The sequence below is a fragment of the Colletes gigas genome, unplaced genomic scaffold (assembly GCF_013123115.1).
Source record: "Colletes gigas isolate AHSC1104 unplaced genomic scaffold, ASM1312311v1 Colletes_gigas_Sc00009, whole genome shotgun sequence".
Lineage (NCBI taxonomy): Eukaryota > Metazoa > Arthropoda > Insecta > Hymenoptera > Colletidae > Colletes > Colletes gigas.
Genome location: NW_025106638.1, coordinates 4,357,059 through 4,375,862, shown reverse-complemented (window position 1 = coordinate 4,375,862; position 18,804 = coordinate 4,357,059). Strand labels below are relative to the sequence as shown.

Below are 18,804 nucleotides of genomic sequence, written 5' to 3'. Positions count from 1 at the left end.
AAAAATTATCCGCGGACGTAGCAACGTCAGAAATTCTGTTCCCGTTTCTGGCGAGCATTCTAATTTTTAAAACTGCAGCTTCCTCGACTTCGACGAATTTTAATCCTTCTCGAGCGGACTCTCGACGTACATAGAAATTTCTTAAGTTTACATCGGACATTCATTATGTACGAAAATACACTATCTATAGTCGCGTCAGTATTTAAGTGGACATTTATCGTTTTTATAAAGTAACGGCGAAAGGATACAATAACAATAAATAAAATGCGAAATGTTAACAAAAATAAATTTGTTCGGGTCTTAAGTAAATAACGTCGTCTTAATAGTTATGTTCATTTTAGTAACAATACCATTAACAAATATTTTCTAATTAACGTCCATCGGGAAGTAAGTTGACAATGTTTATAAATTATAATTCTATAAATAACAATAAAAAAAAATATTTAATAAGGCAGTTCGATACCCTTTGGCTTTAATTGCTTCCAGTGAACGATTTCACGTACTGTGTATTAATTTTTTTATACGTTTTGGGTTGTATCCTATGTTTATTGTGGCTATCAATTTTGATATTTTTCGATCGAGTTCGTCCCATAAGTGCTCAATCGAATTTAAATCGGGACTCTGTGGTGGTCAAGAAACCAGCGATATATTGTTTTCGTCGATAAATTTTTGAACGTGTTGGAATATGTATATGTATATTCTGTATCTGAGTCAAATTTTTGAATTGATAAAAGAACAAATTTTCTTTTAAAATATCGATGTATTTCGTTACTGTTAATATACCATCAATAATCGTTGATTTTCGTGTTTCACGGTGGAGGTGATAACATTTTGTTTAAAACCTTCCCCTTCTTTTCTCCACGCATATTTCCTTCGTTTGTTCGATTGCAATTCAAACTTTGACTCATCGTTCCAAATTATGGATTCCCATAATGCAGTCGGTTTATTAAAATGCTCTTTTAGATATTCGACCGTGCAATCCAGCTTCGTATAAACGGGACTTTACTTGAGTGGTCCCTATTAGCAAATTTGAATCTTCTTTGAGCTGTTTGGCAGTAATAAATGGTTCTTTTTTTGTTATTTTAACAATTTCTCGATCCTGACGGGTAGTTTTTCTTTTTCTTCCCGTTCTAACCCCTTCCTTTGATATCCCAAAATCTGTGGCAATCTGTTGCAAACTTCAGCCATCTCTTCCTCCTTTAAAAATTAATAATCTTTCGGACGTAATTCCCGTATTTTCAGCATTCTACAAGTAACCAATTCTTAACAATAACAATACATAACAAAAAAAACACTATACAATAAGAGTCTAAATGCATTATCAAGTTATTAAATGCGCGTTTAATAGTAAAATTTGATTAATAAAATAAAAACTAGTTTCAGTCAACTTATTTTCCGGCGGAAATAAAACCTTTAGGAAATATTTTTACAGACTGGCTGTTACTTGATTGCACGCGGTGTTTTCGCTTTGACACTCGCTGGTATACCGAGCCATTTCTTGTGCATAACGTAAACAATGCCAAAATGTACGGAATGACGCGTACAAGTGTTTACATTATGGAACAATATCGTCGATACCAGAGATGCAACAGCGTCAACATAAATACCGACGCGACTGCATATCTTACGCGTGAATGTTCTACGTCGAGGATACAATAAAACGATGATACGTGTAGTGTAATGAAATTAAAGTCTCCGGCGGATAAGTATATACATTGTTGGGAACAAAGAATGGCAAGGTGGCAGTTTAAACTTAAATCAGTGCACCTGAGAACTAAGATCGGTGCATCTTGCACGCGTATATCCGGCAATTATGCTGCATCGATCGTACGTTCATGCTCTCGAATCGTTGGATCGATCACGAACGACAAGATTGGAATGATGTATCGCGGATATAGCATAATAAATATGCGTGCACTTACCCAGCATGCTCGAAACGATTGCATGCGTGCCGTGCGAGAGACACTTCGAGGTTGCGACGTTCTTACTATTCGTGAGAAAAACGCATTTAAGAAACAGACGGGTGGGATCTTGCGTAACGCGACACGGGGAACCGTTCTCGATCGATACGCGGAAAGCGCAGCCGATCGACCCAGACGATCCTTACGAGCGCAATAATTCTTTGTTTTTTTTTTGTTTTTTTTTTTTTTAGGAATTTTTACCAAACACTTCTGGCGTCAACTCGAATTTCCAATCTCGCCCTCCAAAGGCAAACGTATGCGATGTATTCCGCGTCGCTTCTAGTTTTCGTATCTTTTTTTACAAGGAATGATTAACTACCGTTTTCGTTTGACGGCAGGGAAACTTCGAGAAGCAATTACCCGGTTTTTCTCCGCGCCCCACGTGAATTGAAACGCCACGGCCATCGACGCTCGGCCTGTACTTCACGATGCATCGACCTCGCGATTTTAGCATCGGACGAAAACAAGATCCGGGGTATAAACGTTCCCTGAGAGAAGCGATTCCAATGTCCGATCAAAACTTTCCGTCGTCACGCGTTCGACGTTTCCGTTTGTGCAACGACGACCACGACGTAGAATTCTCCTAAAGCGTTGCCGAAGGTCATCGTCTCGTTGATCTGATTGACTCCTGAGTCGGATCAACCGAGGCTAAATTCATGGAAGCCACATTTCGCTAATTTCGATACGGGAAACGCTCTGAATCGAGTTTTATCGCGCTGTAAACAAAGTTTTTAGCCGTGATTCGTGTCGCGATTGTCTTCGATTCGAACGAGCGTTGGATCGAAACGGACCGACCCCGATCGTGGTTTTTAGTCTTCTCGCGGGATATTTTGTTACGGAACGTGTATAGAGAGGAATTGACGTCTGTGTGTCGCGGCAGGTGCATCGAAATTTTACCCTAATCCAACGTCTAGGGACATCATCGCCAAGAAACCAACGATGGCAGCGCCGCTGGCGAGTTTACCATTTTCACTGTAATCAGAAAGGGGAAAAAAAACATTTTCTTTCGGACTACTTTGTAAAACGCGGGCATGCTTTTTCGTCGCGGCGGTGGGATCTGAGAGGAGGAAACGAGTAGGCTGATGGCTCTGACGATGTCGATTAGCACGTGCGATGGAGCACGATAGAGGAGGCGAATGGAAAAATCAAGCCATGGGGAGATACTGGTGGCGGCAGAAAAAGTTAGGATCGGCGGCGTGTCGGGGATCATCCAGGTATGGCCATGGCAACGACCAAAGAGAAAGAATACCGCAAGATGGCGAGAAATAAAAGGGTTTTTCACGGCACAAATAAGGATTAAGCACACACAAAGCATACACACACGCGCGTACCCCGGTATTGCACGTCACGGCTTGTTGATTTCGTAAATTATACACGGCCATCAATTTTAACGGCTGGTGAAATGCGCCGTTGTGTTTCGGTGGGCGTTCTACCACATCAATCATATCCGCGCGGTAAATACCTCCTTTCGGTGTGCTTCAGAAATTTGTACTTTTATTAGCCATTACCGTCTCATCGCGCGTTACGAACGCACGATGCTCCGTCCGTCTATCGCGATCGAGAAGAAAAGCTTCCGGGGGCCACCGGCGAAACGAGGGTGGGTAGAAATAGGCCGATTTGGGGTCACGCTGACAACGAACAATTCTATCAGGATATGATTATACATCTCGTGAGAATGTGAGAAAGTTAAAATAAACGTAAACTTTGAAATATCGCCGTTTGTAGTATTCACTAAATACTTTGATGTATTCTTGTTTGCAGGGTGATTTATCAGTGGGATAATCGTTTTAAATGATAGAAGGTAAATTCTTCATAATTTAGTGTCAAGTGTATTACAGATATTATAAAATTATGGTTACTTAAGAGGAAGAATTGTTGATCCATGCACCAACATTCGCAATGAGGAGTAGTATTTAAATTTTTGACTAAATGGTAATATTATTTGATTTAAAAATGTACATATTTCGAGATATATAATAATAACAAATAAAATATTGCATTGTTATTATTATTATACAGGGTAAGGCACGAACTAATCCCCACGATTTTTCAACCCCTTTCGAAATGTTTCCTATCTAAGTTAATCAGTGTTTCACCGACAAGAAATTAAAGTTGCTTAAATTTAAAAACAAATTGATTTTCGATAAAAAAAATGAAGGTTACTGTTACATTTCTAAATGGAACTAGGTATTTTTAACTTCATAATATTGTAGGCGACAACGAGACACGAATTCAACTACCTGCAACACTATGACTAATCGATTTCACAATATCGGCAACATTAACACTAATGGTTATTTTTAACATTTTAATGGGAAATTTTAGAGGCCAAAATAAGACGAAAATCAAGAATACTAATTTGTTGATGGGGGCTTCGTTAGAAAGTTATTAACGTTAAAATCCTGCTCGTACTGAATTTTTTTCTAGAAAGCGGGTAGAATTTTGGGGGTAGGTCTATTCACCAAAAATTATTGTAATTGACACCCTCAACCGAAAATAATTTTTCCAGAATGATTTGAAATTTTTTAATTTTGTCGAAAAAAATACACACCTTCTCGAATTTTTTTCTCGAAAGTGGGCAGGATTTCGAGGGTATATTTAATGATAAAAAATAATTGTAATTGACCCTCACAACCGAAAATAATTTTTCCAGAATGATTTGAAATTTTTTAATTTTGTCGAAAAAAATACACACCTTCTCGAATTTTTTTCTCGAAAGTGGGCAGGATTTCGAGGGTATATTTAATGATAAAAAATAATTGTAATTGACCCTCACAAACGAAAATAATTTTTCCAGAATGATTTGAAATTTTTTAATTTTGTCGAAAAAAATACACACCTTCTCGAATTTTTTTCTCGAAAGTGGGCAGGATTTCGAGGGTATATTTAATGATAAAAAATAATTGTAATTGACCCTCACAACCGAAAATAATTTTTCCAGAACGATTTGAAATTTTTTAATTTTGTCGAAAAATTTCACACCTTCTCGAATTTTTTTCTGTAAAATGGGTAGGATTTTTAGGGTATGACTAATAAACAAAAATGATTGTAATTGACCCCCGCAACCGAAAATAATTTTTCCAGAATGATTTGAAATTTTTTAATTTTGTCGAAAAAATTGCATACTTTCTCGAATTTTGTTCTCGAAAGTGGATAGGGTATCAGGGGTATATAGTATGTATTCACCGAAAATGATTGTAATTGACCCCCGCAACCGAAAATAATTTTTCCAGAACGATTTGAAATTTTTTAATTTAATTTGTTAATAACTTTTTAACGAAGTCTCAATCAAAACATTGATATCCTTGATTTTCGTCTTATTCTAGCCTCTAGAATCTCCAATTAAAATTTTCGCCAGGGGTGGTCGAATACCCTGTATATTATTAGATGAAAATAAAAATGGATTCGAAAGTATTATTGGGCATACGTGTGAATATAGAGTTGGTGAACGGGTTGTTAATAAGCGGGCAATAAGCAAAATTGTCGAATTTGGGAAGGTGCTAACCTTCGTTTAATAGTCGAACAACCCTTGTACCCGCAAAAAGTTACTATACAGGGTGTTCGGCCACCTCTAGCAAAAATTTTAATGAGCGATAGTAGAGGCCAAAATAAGACGAAAATCAAGAATACCAATTTGTTGATGGAAGCTTCGTTAAAAAGTTATTAACAATTAAATTCAAAAATTTCAAATCGTTCTGGAAAAATTATTTTCGGTTGCGGGGGTCAACTACAATCATTTTTGGTGAGTACGCATACCTCCGAAATCCTATCTACTTTCGAGAAAAAAAATCGAGTAGGTGGTGAAATTTTTGCGGCGAAAAAAAATTTTTCAAATCGTTCTAAAAAAATTATTTTCGGTTGCGGGGATCAATTACAATCATTTTTTATCGTTACACATACCTCCGAAATCGTACGCACTTTCGAGAAAAAAATTCCTTACTGAAAATCCAATTAGGTGCCTAAATTTTTCAACGGAGAAAAAAAATTGCAAATCGTTTTGGAAAAATTATTTTCGGTTGCGGGGGTCAATTACAATCAGTTTTTGTCATTAGACATACCCATGAAATCCTGCCCACTTTCGAGAAAAAAAATAGAGAAGGTGTGAGATTATTCGAGAAAATTAAAAAATTGCAAATCGTTGTGGAAAAATTATTTCCGGTTGTAGGGCTCAATTACAGACATTTTTGGTGAATAGACATACCCCCGAAATCTTGCGCATTTTCGAGAAAAAAATTCAGTAAGGGCGGCACTTTAAACGTTAATAACTTTTTAACGAAGCTTCCATCAACAAATTGGTATTCTTGATTTTCGTCTTATTTTGGCCTCTACTATCGCTCATTAAAATTTTTGCTAGAGGTGGCCGAACACCCTGTATAGTGTGTCGTTTTGATTGATGGAGTCATTGGCCTTTATTCCTTTCAAAATAAAGATTTTAGCAATATGGTGCCATATCCCATACTTCTATCGAATATTGCTTTTGTAAAGATCGAAGTTCCATAATATGATTATTTCGAGAAACGCAGCCATGCAGAGAATTGCTGCCATTTGATTACTTCTTGCAGGGCCATATTAAGTCTGGTTTTACACCATAATAAGTGTGAATTCCAAAACTTCGAGCTATGACACAATATCTATTCATTTCAAATTTCGATGAATTGTTGATGTTAATATGTTTAAAATTTCAAAAATCCTCCAAACTAACAAATTTTATTTGTTATCTATTAAATTACAAATTTTATCCTCGTCAATTTCAGAAGTATCGAACTCCATAAACTTACGGGTCGTCCTAATATAATAATGTTATTTGTTCTGTTGCTTTAAATCGATAAATTATAAACAAAACGGTACAGAAAGCATAAAATATTATATTTTTTTAATGATTTAAACTCCTACACAGTTTAAAATTATCGCGAAAACAGCCGTATCGAGCGACGGTTGCGCGAACGATCGTACGAAAAATCGTCACATTCGTGTCCATCATGCAAATGACAACGAACGACCCGAGTTCTAAGAATTCCACCGGCCATCGCGTTGCCCGTTCGCCGTGAAAAATTCGATTCCCAGGCAACGCAGGCCCTCCTACCCTTCGACTCTCGATCGTCGGTTTCGGACGCTCGACCACACGCGCCATCCACGAGAACCAACCGATTCCCAGATCCCGCGAAACTTTCTCTTGTCCTTGTCCCTTCGCGCTTCTCGTCGCGATATCGCTCGATCTCCACGCGGTAGAATAGATTTCACTGCGTCCTCCGCACGCGTTCGCGCCTTTCCCGAAGAAACTCCGTCGTCCCGCTAAACCAGAAAGCGAAGCAAGCGAGCGAGCATTGTAGTCTCTTCCCTCGGTCTCTCTTTTGGAAAAGATCACACGCGGCGTGCACGAGCAACCGCTGCCTCTTGGAGGTCGAGCAACGGTTTACCCGGTAAAGGGAGGGGCGGAGGGGGGGATTCATTTTCACTTTTGTGTTTTCCGGAGCCCCGGAGGGTTCCCGAGGGAGCGAACCGAGGTCTACTATCTCAGGAGCAAACGCGCTAGTATGTACGGTATATGCTTCGGGTATCCGGGCAGGGCGGTTAGATCGCACGCGAAATACAAAAGAAGCCAATTATAATGACAATGCGTCTTCAGCTAGGCCGCCGGGCCTGGGAAAGAAATTCGCTACGTCCGTTTTACCGACGCCGTGCTAACTACGCCACTGCCGTCACGCGCCATTGTACCGTAATCGTTCCCAAATACGCTCTATGCGCGCGTCTATCTCCGTAGACGATGCTAGACATCCTCCTACCTTCCCACCACTTAACCAGGTATTTGGTACCGCGCGCGATGGTCGCGGAACAAATCTTTTTTTCTAACCAAGGTTATCGTCCTACCGGAGTCCTCTAACCTTTTCTACGCGAGTGTTTCACACCAGTTTCGTGATACGGGGGAGAAGAAATACGGCGAAGCATCCGTAATCACCTGCAACTGGGGGATCCTCAACGATCGACATCCTCGATGAACCAGGATCACTCTTAATTGGATGTTGATAGGTTTATGGGAAATTTTGATTCTCGAAAAGACCACAGAGTGCGCTTAATATGCAAAAATGTGAGGAATACTTGAAGCAAGATACGAATTATTATATTGGGATGGCCAGTTCGTACGGTTCTAAAGTGCAAACAGGTAGAAATTATCTTCACTCGATAAGAAATTTTATGTCCTGATCTATTCCCATCTTTCAAATAGCTTCATAATTCCTATAAAAAGTTAGACAAGAGCTGTAACTCAATAAGCTGATACGAATTACAGTTTTGTCCATTGAGGGGATTTTACAGTGGGCGAATTTGAAATAAAATGAGCATGTTTAACACGTTGAATACCAAGTTAATTTTACGTAGATTGCTTGTCGCGCCAACATGAATTTTTTATCGTGTGACACATATTATGTTGAAATATTATCTACAACAGATAAGTTGGAGTGTATAATTATGTTCAATGAATCTATCTTGCTAAATGATTTCACGCGATTTTCTTATTTTTTGCAATTATCAGTTGTCTTGAATTGCTTATTCGAGTTGTTAAGCAACTGTTTCTCTTGTAAGAGTATCTATTACACTCTTATACAGTACACAAATTTTTACATTTCATATCTTCTATTTAATTATTTAGGTAACCCTTAAAATTAATATGACTTCGAATGAAGATTACGCCTCAAGTAATTCGTACTATGATAGTGAAAGCTTACTGAAAAAATCACGACATGAGTTTGAAAGAATGTTGGGAAAAGTATTGGGAACTGTGCTACAATTTTTGAAAAATATGTTGTAAAAAAAAAATTCATATAAAACTAGTTACGACAATCGCAGAAAATTGTACTAAAAAAGTCGTGACATAGTATGAAGACTGTACTGGTGATATAAATAAAGCTATTTTTATATGTTTTATACTGCATTAATGTCTGCATTAATGTAGCAACAATGATAGGATTGAAAAATTTTTAAGTATTAACCTTTATTATAATTATCTATTTTTACTAATGTTTACATGCCTCCATGGCGTTACCATCAATCTGAGTGCCGGTCACCGGTGACCCCCATTGCATTAAACGTGTTAAAAAACTACTTTTAGAAAAACGAACTTATGAGACCACCTAATAGAAATAGTTATCAACGAATATTAACCGAAATAGTATTATTTACAGAGTACTATACTATATTGTATGGTATGTAAATTATGTGGTAAAGAATCGAAGAAAATATTTTTATTTTTGTACAGGTAAATTGTACACTAATTGGACACTCGACTGACGTGTTACTTTATATTGAAATATCTCATTTATTTCGAGGAAAGCAATCAGCTTTTATTAAGAATTTATGAGAGCTGGAGTGTTTGTCAAATAATAAAAAAATGGTAGAAAAGAAAGAAATTTCGGTCTGTCATGGAAGCATAAATTATCGTACAATAGCTTGGAGATATACTATCCACCCAACAAAATTTATAAAAAGTTTTTATAACATAATAACGTTAAAAATTTGGGACGTTGTGGACGAAAGGGATGTGCTACGTCGCAAGATGGCCGTCGAATTGTGCGGGAAATTTAAATGTATCAACAATACGATAGATGATCCCTTTGATAATTAAAGTGTCGTAAATATCTTAAAAAGATATTTAAATAATATTATATATCGCATATATTACTCAGTTAATAATTGCTGTGTGTTATTACTGGTTATCTTTACTTTTAATAGGAGATTCTAGAGGCCAAAATAAGACGAAAATCAAGAATATCAATTTGTTGATCGAGGCGTCGTTAAAAAGTTAATTAAATTATAAAATTTCAAATCATTTACACAACTTTTGCATTATGATAACGCAGTGGCTCACACGTCACTATTAATTCGCAAATTGTTGGCAGAAAACATGAATGAAGAGGACATTGAAGACGATTTGCGATTGCAGAGGAAATAAAAGCATAATCGCAGATTTGAAAAGAACAACAAAGAGTGCTTTCCTCGAGTGTTCGTTCGATCAAGTGTATTTTATTAAATAGGAGCTACTTTGAAGGGGATAATATCAATTTCCATGGCTAGATTACTTTTTTAAAGCAAAAAATGAAAATTCGCGTCATTTTTTTAACACACTCGGTAAAGAGGTCGTTATTATTAGCAGAAAGTTTTGGAACCATATAGGATACGAATCAATAGGTCCCTTTTCTTTCCAATTGCCAAATATAGTAATCCCAGAATAATTAAACAAAATTGGACCCTTTGTGTTTAAGTTATCCGGGGAAAGGTCGGGTTTTCATATCAGGGATCAATCTGTTTTTACATCAAGCCGTGGCTGAGCTACGCACATAACGACCAATAAGCAGAGTAAACAGGATACACCGAAAGCGAGCAAGATAGAACAAGAACGGCACAAGTCTCGGATTACCCGCGTCTGGTAACTTGCGGTCGAGAGTGACAATACGCATGCCCGGAACGAAACATCCAATAGCAAAAATAAAAATTTGTGTATTTTTCATTACATCTTCATAAAAGTTTACAAACGGATCGATGAGATTTTCCTAGTGAAAATCAGTTTAAACGCGAATTCGTTCAAAGTACTTTCGATCACTGTTCTGTCTCTCAGATTGTCACAATTATCGTCACACACTCTTCTGCTTCTCAGGTTGTCGCGGCCTTAAACGTACAATAAACCGAGCATCGATAGGGTCAGTTGCCCTAATATGGAATACTTTTTCTTGCAGAACTTTTATAAAAACTTAAATATTATGAATTTATAGGAAATGTTATGCCTTTTTCACTAGTAACAGTCAAATTTAAAATATAATAACAGTTTAGAAAATGTTTACTTTTTATATTGAGGTCCTCATTTTCTATGTATAGTGTGTTCTAGAGGTTAAAATAGGACGAAAATCAAGAATATCAATTTGTTAAAAAGTTATGAAAAATTAAATTAAAAAATTTCAAATCATTTACAGAAAAATTATTTTTGATTGCAAGGGTCAATTGCAATCATTTTTGGTCGATAAACATATCCTCGAAATCCTACGCATTTTCAAAAAAAAAAATTCTTTACCGAAAATCTAATGTGAGGCTTCCCTGAAAATGTGAATCTTTAAAATGTCATAACTCCTGAACGGATTGGTGGATTTTAATTTAAAAAAATGCAAACAACGCGTATTTTGGTGTAGAATATATAGACATTCTAAGAAATCCCGAAAAGTTGTTCGTTAACCCTGTAAATTGAGAAAACCCCGATAAAAATGGTCCAAACTTCAAACGACTATAACTCCTACAATAGTAAATGTATTTCATTGAAATTTAGTATGGAAGGAGAACTCATGGATACCTACAAAAAAGTATTAGACAACATTTCCGTACAGCGTCAAACAAATTTATTAAAAATCAAAAATGAATTTTCTTAAAAAATCAATCATAGAGGCTGCCTAAATTTTTCGACAAAATTAAAAAATTTCAAATTATTCTGGAAAAATTATTTTTGGTTTCGGGGGTCGATTACAAGTATTTTTGGTGAACAGATATAACCCCGAAATCCTACGCACTTCCGAGAAAAAAATTCGAGTAGGTTGTCAAATTCGACAAAATTGAAAAATTTCAAATCGTTCTGGAAAAATTATTTTCGGTTGAGGATGTCAATTACAATCATTTTTGGTGGATAGACATACCCCCGAAATCCTACGTACTTTCGAGAAAAAAAATTCTTTACCGAAATCAACAAATTAGTATCCTTGATTTTCGTCTTATTTTGGCCTCTAGAATCTTCTATTAACATTTTTCCCAGGCGTGGTCGAACGCCCTATATACTGTTATTCCTTGAGTTTTTAAAAATATTTTACGAGATAGAAATCCGTAATTTCGACAATTATTACAAAAATGTGACTATATTTGAAGAAATAAACGAGCTAGCACAAAGCTGATGCACTTACCTTATTATGTGTAATATTAGGTCAAAGATCACCTTGCAAAAGCTCAGGCTGCGAAATTTTCTTGAATACTTTTTTACGAATGTAATCGATTGCATTCATCGTCGATAGATGAGAAAATCGCGGTGTTCCAAATTAGGAACGTACTCCATATCAGTCCAACTGACCCTATTATAATTAAAGACGGTTCGATCGAAGTCGTATTTAGACTTTGTTTCATTGGGGAAACCTCTTCAATTAATCGATTAGACTCACGACGATATGTACAACGACAAATATAAAAATTCTGATTCTCAATAGTAGATGAAATTCGAATCGTCTCTCACCTGGGATCATCGGGCACAAGGATCGGTTGATTTGCTCGCGCTAAATGAACATAAACAGTGGTGGGGAATGATATCGTTTCAGTTATACGTGTGGGAGAAGCAGTTCGCTTAGCCGAAAATTATTCCACCCAGGCACCGATATATATATATTCGCGACATTCTGTTCGCGATTCGTGCGTAAAGTCGTTCGATAGATAAGCGATAAACAAACCTCTGATGCGCTTCCGGGACGATGTCGTCGATCACTACGTAGATCATTGCACCGGCTGCAAAAGCAAGTGCATAAGGTAGCGCAGGTTCAGCGAACGTCACTCCGGCAGCACCAAGGACACCGGCGATAGGTTCCACCATCCCCGAGAGTTGACCGTACCAGAAGCTCTTCAAGCTGCTAATTCCAGCCGCTTGAAGGGGCAGAGACACCGCCAATCCCTCGGGAAAATTCTGAATGCCGATTCCGAACGCGAGATTTCTGCAACAAAAACGTAAAACCGAAATCCTTATTTACGGTTCTGTAAATTGAACGGGATCCTCGGATCGGTCGAGGGGTAGAATTACGCTAAGGCGAAGTTAGTCGACGGGGCGGCGGAGAAAAATTACGCTAGCTCTAGCGGGAGGCAAGAAAGCAACGTGCATCGCGATCGAACGATAAGAATAAAACCCAAGAGACAAGGTGGCTCTGCACGAGCCAACTTGCACACTCTCCTCTGCTCGCGGTCGCGGTGAGTTCTTGAAACTGGTCGACGCTTCGACATTCTCTACATTTTTCTATCTGCCCGAGAGTCGAGTGCCCGAGCTGCGAGGCTTCCTAGATGCCCGTTCTAAGTCGCTCTTTCGTGCTTACTGCTAGAAGCTAATCCCGCTTCTCTGGCATTCTATCGGATCGAGGGAATATTTCGTGTGGATTTTGTCAATACTTGCCATCAGACGGTGTGAAACGCAACTAACTTCCATTCAAATCTTAAAAGCATGTAATTACTTGATAGTTGGCATTTAATTGTACATTGTTGTGAGAAAGTTTGAGGATTGGATTTTTTTTTAACGGAACTTTTGCGACGTATTATGCCAAATTTAAATTTATGTAAAATCTACCGGAGAGAGTGTCACTGGTGGTTTCGAATTTATTTAAAAAATACAGACGTCTAAAGTTTACGGGTTTTTTAAAAATGGGCGAAATTTTTTGTCATTCCAATGTCTTGAATTTTGTTTAAAATTGAATATTTCGGGGTAATTTAAGTCATCACTTTGCTGGTTTCGAATTTATTTCAAAGATACAGACCTCTAAAGCTTTATCTTGGAAACTATTTATCGTACTGAGATGATTCATGTCAGTTTTATTAAGAAAAGAATGGCCTTTCGAAATAAATTTTGTTCTCAATGAATAATAATTTGCGATATCAGAAATTATTATTAAATTTTTACTTTACTAATTTATTATTATTGGGAAAATTTATTTAAAAAAGACAATCATTTCCAAATAAAACTGAAAAAATACGTTTCTATACGATAAATAGTTTCCGTGATAAAAATTCCTATATTTCTGTACGAAACTGGATATTAATCCAATTGAGCAGCTCTGGCTGGAATTAAAGTTAAAGTCGAGTGATCGTTTAGCAATAACTCAAATAAAAAAACATTTAAAGGCAGTTATAAATGCACAAGATTATGCAACGACATATTAAAATTACGTTTAACTTTGTTATTTTTGTATAATGTAATATCTGTACGCTCAAATAAGAGTACTTTTACGTTTGGTATCAAATATAGGTAAATAGGAAATTTTTAACAAAAATTTCGTCATTAAATTAACCGCTGAAATATCCAAACAAAGTACATATTCTGTCTTTACTTTTGAAACTGTGTGTTTTTGTTTACTTTTCCGCCAATCACCATTGCCAATTTAGGTAGACGTTCGATTTTGTGAATAACTGTATGTACCTATCCAACGACATCTCGCTTCGACCATCGTGTCCAAAATGTCATTGTGGTTCATCGAGCAACATTGACAATCTTCACAATGATATTTTAAAAATTATTTCCAGACGATCTATAAATGCAACAATTTATAATCGAACGACATCTTTGTCTCGAAATTTTCTTTAAAGCTTGCTGGATACGTAACCGTGATCTATGTACGGTCCAAGGATTAATACAGGCAGAGTATAATGAAGGGAGCCCAGACAGACTGAACGAAAGAAGCCAAGAGAAGAAGCGACGGTGCGGGGAACGCAGGAGAGCGAGCTACGCAGCAGGTGAATGAACCAACACGATCGTGTACGTATACGTAACACTCAAATGCAGACAAGACACATAATGCACCGGCACTCCGGGGCATTTAGAAAGACTTTTAAATCGTCGGTGAATTTTATTTCCCCCCCTGTCGATCGAGCCTCGTTCAGTTCCGTAGATCTTTTCTTCCGAACGCGAGACGCGCACCGTGGCGATTTACGCGAAACGAAGAATCTCGAGGTAAAAATGGTGGGGCCGAAGGAATGAATGAACCGTGCCAGAGGAATCCACGCTGGAATGGCGAAGAAATGTTTACCCCCGAGCGAATCGTTCCTCCAGCGTTACGGGCTGTTTTAATCCACGACGGTGCCAGAAGCGAGCATTAAAAATTTTCATCCGAGACAATGGAAAACGGATCGAGGCTAGACGACCGGTGGAATTTCCGGTAAACGGGGGGCTGCCCCGGGAGTCAGCCGGACCGCAAATCGACCGAGAAACGATCCGTAGGTCGACGAGAATCCGATTCAACCGTAAGAAGCAAGAAAACGGTACCCGAGACTCATCGGAGGAGACAGACTAGCCGAATGAATGGCTCGACAAGATCGGATACTCGGTAAACTAGGGGAAGGAGAGGTGGAAAAACCGTCCGTTCAGGCGGCAGGAATGCGGTAACTAAGGTCTCGTACGACCTTAGCTCTCGCGTCGCGAAAGATTCGCGGCCGCTCTCGGCATAGGGCAGAATTTAATTGAGGAGTAAACGATACGCGTATCGTAAGAAAAGAACACGTCGCGGAGGCTAGCGAAAAAGCCGAATGGATTCTGAGGGTAAACGCGATCGGCGCGGAGGTAGGCCGTGGCTAGTGAGATACGACGGGAAGCAGAAAAAGCTACGAGGGCCGACGTTCGAGACAATAAGCGAGGTGTTCCGCGATCCGACACGGTGGATCGCCGCGATCGACGAACGGTTAGAATTTCCAAGGAACAATAGATCAGGCGGTCGGTTGGCAGAGAGCGGCGAGGTGGCCGGAGCAGGTGAATGAATGACGTGATCCAAGCTCCTCCTTCCAATGCAGGATCACCGGTATAGGCTGCAACGCGTTCCCTCGTATAGGGCCGGGGAGCACATGGTATGGTATGTCATGCCGCGGCGTGTAGTGCGTTATTTCATGGGACGGCATCGTTGTCGCATTCCTATAGCATCGAGGTACATAAGTGGTTGTACAGTTAACCCGTTGGGTCCGGCTGTTCGCCAGTTGCACCAGGGGAGGTCACCCAAGTTCCGAGAATGATCGTCCCCCTCCCCCCTTCCTCCATTCTGGCTTCACCTTCGTATTTTTCCCTCCTTCTTTCGTTACGTGTCCTCCTTCTACCTTGATCGTCCGCGTCGCTGCTTCTCTCTTCTTTTCTGCTACTCCTTCCAAGCGTTTCTACAGGCCGGTTTCTTTTCCTTCCTGAGTTCTTCTTTCTGATTTCCACGGTCAGGGCCGCTGACTCCCGGACTCCTCGTCTACCGTACTACCAGACAGCTAGACCAACGACATCGAACAGCCTTTCCGCGTCCTTTGCGAATATCCTTAAAACTGCGCGTTCAACTTTCTCGTTAGCTCGCCATCGGCTTTTATCTTGGCTCGTAAGTAGCCGCGCGCGGCCGGACGCTCGAATCGTCGAGCTACGCGCACGAGAAACACCATCAACCAATAATGTTAGGATGATCAAACGGTTCAGACGTTTATCAGGGCCTCTGAATATTAAAATCGACGCTTCGCGAACATTTTGATGACAGTTGAAATATTTTCTAAAGGAATCGTTGGACTGGTTCGCTAAATGTTTGCACAAGTTGCAAGACGTAAAATATCTCAGTTTTTGTACTTTAATGATGGGAAATATCTTCATTCGATAATAAATTTTTGCGCCCTGATCGATTCCTATCTTTCAAATAGTTTCATAATTCCCATAAAAAACTAAACAAACGCTATTCAATTGCCTCTTACAAATCGAGATTTTGTCCATTGAGAGGATTTTACAGAGAGCGAATTTTAAATAAAATAAAAATGTTTAACACGTCGAATGCCAACACGCATTTCGTATCTCGTGATATGTACATATTATGTTGAAATATTATCTACCTACAACAGATAAGTTCAGGCGTATAATAATGTTTAATGGATTTATCTTGCTGGAGGTCACCGGTGACCTCCGTGACGTTGAAATGCATTTCAAGTTCGCGCGATTTTCTTATTTCCTGCTATTATCAGTTGTCTCACATTATTTACTCGAGTTGTTGAGCAACTGTTTCGCTTGTTTATTGTTTTCGAGCGGGTCCATCAATCAGGTAAGAGCGTCTATTTACACTTTTATATGCTTCACAAATTGTTGCATTTCATATCTTCTATTTAATTTTTTCGTTGTCTCGTAAAATTAATATAACTCGAAAGAAAACCACGTTATAAGTTTTAAAAAATGCTGGAGAAAGTACTGGGAACAGTGCGACGATTTTGCAAAATATATTATGAAATAAATTAAAAGAAACTAGTTGAGAGAAATGCAAAAAAATTGTACTAAAAAGGTCGTGATATATGTCGAATTAGGGTTGTTGGATTCATGTAAGAAGAATCAATTATTGAATTCATTCAAAATTCGATGCAGTATGAAATCGAACTCTGAAGAATCGATCTATTAAAAAATCGATTTATAAAATCGTTCAAGATACCACTTCAGTATACTATCTATTTTAACATTGAAATATCCATGGGTTATCGTGTTTTATATAAATTTGGAAATTTTTAAATCAAATTTGTATATTTATAATTTACGTTCAAAATATGACAAATAAAACAAAGTTTGCATTTGCCACCAGCATTAGTGAGGATGAAATACTTCCAAACAGTATTCTTTGTTTTGTGAGGCACTAGAAATGCATGTTCCTTACAAAATTATTGAAGTAAACTGATCAATAATATAATAATATTTAAGTCATCATTTTGTTGATTTAGAATTTGTTTAAATAATACAGGTCTCTGAAATTTACGACTTTTGTGAAAATCGATTGTATGTACTTGGGAATTTTAATCTCGAAAACTATTTATCGAGTTAAAATGTACTTTTTCAGTTTTATTTGGAAAGGATTGGGTTTTTAAAATAAATTTTGTCTATAATGATAAATCAATAAAATAAAAATTTATTTATAATTCCCGGTATTACAAAACTGATTTTTCATTCGGAACAAAATTTATTTAAAAAGTCCAAAAAAAGATCTAAATACGATAAATAGTTTCCAAGATGAAACTTTAGAGGTCTATATCAACAAAATGATGACTTAAACTACCTCTAATATCGTATGAAAATTCTATCTAATAATATTGTATTTTTTAAAATAACTTCGAAACCACCAATGGAAAAGTGGGATAAACGGAACAGAATCTTTAACGATTAATATAAAAATTTTTAATTTAAGGAATGGTCCTCAAACTAGAAATTATATGAACAGTCTAATACTTCTTCAAAGTTAATATTAATTTTTCTTTTCTTACTTGTTGCTGTTTGTAAGTTTTTAGAATGCAGATTTAAGAACAAACAGAAAAGTCTCATACATCACACTATAAGTAAAATTCGTGCCAATATCAAATATCCAAGACTCGATTAAAAAAGAATCGAAAATTGTATTAACCCCTTGACGTACGATTTAATTCCAAATAATTTTTCAAACTACTGCTATTTCATTTTGTTTAAATTTGTTTTTAGAAGGAACGGCCACGAGAAAGAATAAATTCATTTCACGATTACCTCATGCATGTAAAAAAGTGTTGATTTTAATATACAAGACTCGATGACAAGTGAGTAGTCTAATTATAAGTGAGAAACTTGATATCAAGAACTTGTAACGAGTCAGACTCGTCGTTGCACGTCAAGGAGTTACATAAATCGATTTTCTGGATAATCGATTCCGTATCGAACATTCTCATTGTGAAGACTATACTGGCTGTATAAATAAAACTATTCTTATATGTCTTATACTGTATCAATTTCTGCACCCTAGTATTGACATTTATTCCAATTATGTATTTCTACTAATCTTGACGTCGCCGGTCACCGGTGACCCCCATGGCATTAAACATGTTAAGAAACTACTTTTGATTCGTTATTAAGTGGCACTATCTCCGGTATACTTTACATAAATTTGTACCGATTCGCGCTTCGATTGTTCCTTTTTCAAAACATAACAACACAATACGTCCCAAATGCTCCGTTTGGATGTTCATTTGTAAAATTATGCCAAAATTATAAAAAAAAATCTAATCCTCAAACTTTTTCATGACAACATACAATTAAATGTCAACTATGAAATAAGTATCTGCTTTAACACTT

At 37.5% G+C, this 18,804-nt stretch overlaps 1 protein-coding gene across 2 annotated transcripts in view; it reads right to left on the bottom strand.

The window, feature by feature from the left end:
* Window positions 1–2,252: 2,252 nt before the first annotated feature.
* Window positions 2,253–18,804, bottom strand: part of LOC122397382 (zinc transporter ZIP11) — a 36,783-nt gene continuing 20,231 nt past the window's right edge. For both annotated transcript variants that reach the window (XM_043396513.1, XM_043396515.1), the window contains exons 5-6: window positions 12,425–12,682; window positions 2,253–2,933 (exon numbers count right to left, since the gene is read on the bottom strand). In XM_043396513.1, coding sequence (XP_043252448.1) covers window positions 2,855–2,933; window positions 12,425–12,682 — 337 coding nt within the window. In that variant the 3' untranslated portion in view covers window positions 2,253–2,854. The remainder of the gene's footprint in view (window positions 2,934–12,424; window positions 12,683–18,804) is intronic.